This window comes from Nicotiana sylvestris, chromosome 1, assembly GCF_000393655.2.
Source record: "Nicotiana sylvestris chromosome 1, ASM39365v2, whole genome shotgun sequence".
In the NCBI taxonomy this organism is placed as follows: Eukaryota; Viridiplantae; Streptophyta; class Magnoliopsida; order Solanales; family Solanaceae; genus Nicotiana; species Nicotiana sylvestris.
In genome coordinates, this window is record NC_091057.1 from 82,983,204 (window position 1) to 82,986,579 (window position 3,376).

General features: G+C 41.5%; 1 protein-coding gene across 1 annotated transcript; it reads right to left on the reverse strand.

The window, feature by feature from the left end:
* Positions 1-1,556: 1,556 nt before the first annotated feature.
* LOC138871990 (uncharacterized) lies at positions 1,557-3,176 on the reverse strand. Its single transcript, XM_070149923.1, has 3 exons — positions 2,409-3,176; positions 2,169-2,306; positions 1,557-1,985 (listed from the first exon to the last, which is right to left on the reverse strand). Exons 1-3 carry the CDS (start codon positions 3,174-3,176, stop codon positions 1,557-1,559), a joined length of 1,335 nt encoding a protein of 444 aa, XP_070006024.1.
* Positions 3,177-3,376: the final 200 nt, after the last annotated feature.

The window sequence follows — 3,376 nt, forward strand, 5'->3', positions numbered from 1 at the left end:
ATATGGCGAAGAATTACTAGCCCCACGAATTTCGCATTGCTCCTCCTTTGATATACATCTTCTAATCATTCCATCCATACAAATCCGGAAAAGGTACGTTCATTCCAATAATAGTCTTGAATATCCCGTTTGAGCTTCTTCCTTTGGTTTTAAGAGACTCATCTGGGATGATACCACTCACAAAACAATTTGCTAGATCCGCGGACCATGGAACCTCTTTCATTAAAATAGCCAAAAGTTTCTCATCGAGGAAGGAGTCATTGAATTCAAGGCCATCATGCAGCCTCTCCTCCTCCTCCAAATGAGACAAGTTGTCCGCCACTTGGTTTTCACTTCCTTTTCGAACTTGGATGTCAATATCAAACTCTTGTAACAAAAGCAACCATCTCATATACTGGGCTTTGGAATATTTCTTGCTCATAATATAACAAAGTGTCGTATGATCCGTGTGGACAATCCCTTTTGCACCCATCAAGTACGGGCAGAACTTCTCAATAGAAAACACAATGGCAATGAGTTCTTTATCCGTAACGGTATAGTTGACTTGCGCACTATTTATGGTCTTACTATAATAGTAGACCGGATGAAAAATCTTGTTGATGCATTACCCCAAAACATCCCCAATCGCCACATCACTTGCATCGCACATGAGCTCAAAAGGAACACTCCAATTTGGAGGGGCGATAATAGGAGTAGTAGTCAACTTGAACTTTAACAATTCAAAGGCTCTCATGCAATCATCATTGAAGTGGAACTTAGCATCTTTCTCCAATATCTTGCACAACGGGTTTACCACTTTAGAGAAGTTCTTGATGAAATGCCAGTAAAATCCTGCGTGGCCTAAGAAACTCCGCACGCCCTTCACCGAAGTTGGAGGTGAAAGTTTAGAAATCACCTCAATCATTGCATTGTCGACTTCAATTCCATTCTTTGATATCTTGTGGCCAGGGACAATGCCTTCCTCGGCCATAAAATGACATTTCTCCCAATTTAGCCTCAAATTTGTTTCTTCACATCTTGCCAGCACTTTATCCAAGTTTGCAAGACAATCATCAAAAGAATTCCCGACCACCGAGAAATCATCCTTGAAGACTTCCAGGTAATCCTCCATTTCTGTGAAGATAGCCATCATACACCTTTGGAAAGTCGTTGGTGCATTGCACAACCCAAATGGCATCCGCTTGAAGGCAAAAGTACCATAAGGACATGTAAAGGTAGTTTTCTCTTGATCCTCCGGAGCAATGAGAATTTGGTTGTAGCCAGAATACCCATCAAGGAAACAATAGAAAGCACGGCAGGCGAATCTATCAAGCATTTGATCTAGGAAGGGAAGTGGAAAATGGTCCTTCCTTGTGACTTTTTTGAGCATACAAAAGTCCATACACACTCTCCACCCGGTCACCGTTCTTATAGGATTCAACTCATTCTTGTCATTGTTGACCACCGTCATGCCTCCTTTCTTTGGGACACATTGAACCAGAAAAGTCCACGAACTATCGAGAGATGGGGTACACAAGCCCGACATCCAACCACTTGATAATCTTCTTTTTGACAACCTATTGCATGGCTTCATTGAGTCTCTTTTGATGTTCAATAGATGGCTTGTCCCCTTCCTCCAAGTTAATCTTGTGCATGCAAATGCAAGGCTTATCCCCCGAATATTCGGCAATGTCCACCATATTCTTTGTCCTTTTTTGTAGCACTGCAAATGTAGAGTCTACCTGCACGTTAGTCAAACAAGAGGAATGAATAACTAGTAAAGAAGAAGAGGGGCCAGGAAATTCATATAGAAGATGTGGAGGCAATGGATTTAACTCTAAGATAGGAGGCTCTTCGATTGAAGGCTTTGTAGGAGGAGTTGTCCTATATGCAATATCCAAGGACAATTTGTGGGGTTCATATGTGTACGACCCCATTCCTTGCAAAGAGTTCACACATTCCACGAAACCATCCATCTCGTCATCATCAAAGTTGAGCAAGATGGCCTTCAACATATCACCAACATATATCACAATGCTTGTTTCATCCACAATTCACATCGGTCACCAAGTCCACGAAAGAGCACACCTCATTGCTATTGAGTTGCCTCATAGACTTACACACATGGAAAATTACTTTTTCATCACCAACCCAGATAGTAAGCTCTCCGCTTCAACATTACAAAGAACCTTCCCCGTAGCAAGGAAAGGTCTACCAACAATAATCGGCATCTCATAATCAACCTCACAATCAAGAATGACAAAATCCGCTGGTAGAATGAATTTATCAACACGAACCAAAACATCCTTAATCACTCCCAAAGGTCTCTTCATAGTTTAATCGGCCATTTGCAATCTCATAGAGGTGGGCCTTGTTTTCCCAATTCCCAGTGTCTTGAAAATCGAATAAGACATCAAATTTATACTTACCTTAAGATCACAAAGAGCTTTTGCAAACTCAGCACTTCCAATTGTACAATGAATCATGAAAGTATCGGGATCCTCCAAATTGGGAGCCATTGAATGCACATTTGCAGTTACTTGATGAGTTATTTTTATAGTTTCAAAATTCATCGACCACTTCTTTGTCACAAGATCCTTCATGAACTTTGCATAAAAGGGAATTTGCTCCAAGGCTTCAGCTAATGGCACATTGATTGAGAGACTCTTCATCATTTGTATAAACTTCCTGAATTGGTTTTCACCATTTTTCTTTGCATGTCTTTGAGGGTAGGGAGGTGGAGGCTTAGGCAATAATGCATTAGACATTTGCGCTACCGGTTCCGGCATGTCAATAATGTGATCCCTAGACAGGGTCACCTCCTTTTGAGTCTCTTCCACACTATCATCAATATCAATCCAAACCTCATCATTGGATTTCTCAACATTGTTCAAGATCTCCTCTTCTTGCACTACTTTCTCTTCATCCACAAGTTTCCTTTGGCTTGAGGTGGGTGTATTCCCACCTTTTCCACTCCTTTTAGTAACGACCATGGCATGCCCAGTGTTGTTCCCACCATTTGGGTTCACCACCGTGTCACTTGGTAGTTCCCCCTTAGGATGAGTATTTAGAGCTTGAGAGATTTGCCCCATTTGAATTTCCAAGTTACGGATTGATGTACTATGGGAGGCAAGTTGGGAAACGGAATCGGTATTCTTCTCCATCATTTGCTTGAACATATTCTCAATATGCCTCATTTCATTGTTGCAAGAACATGGACCATGGGAAGGATAAAGAGGTGGGTTGCTCAGTTGTTGATACATCGGGGGCCTTTGAAAACCCGACCTTGGTTAACTTGATTATTGGTCCATCCCCCTTGATTGTTACTTCTCCAATTTCTTTAATTGTTTCCACTCCACTTACCTTGGTTATTTCCACCACTCCAATTACCTTGGTT

What these genes read in the sequence shown, in the direction of transcription:
- LOC138871990 (XM_070149923.1), bottom strand. Translation starts at nt 3,176, where the DNA reads ATGAGGCATATTGAGAATATGTTCAAGCAAATGATGGAGAAGAATACC. An exon ending in AAGCTCTTTGTGATCTTAAG is followed by an intron (nt 2,307 to 2,408) that starts GTAAGTATAAAT and finishes TAAACTATGAAG; the next exon opens with AGACCTTTGGGAGTGATTAA. An exon ending in CTTTCCTTGCTACGGGGAAG is followed by an intron (nt 1,986 to 2,168) that starts GTTCTTTGTAAT and finishes GATATGTTGAAG; the next exon opens with GCCATCTTGCTCAACTTTGA.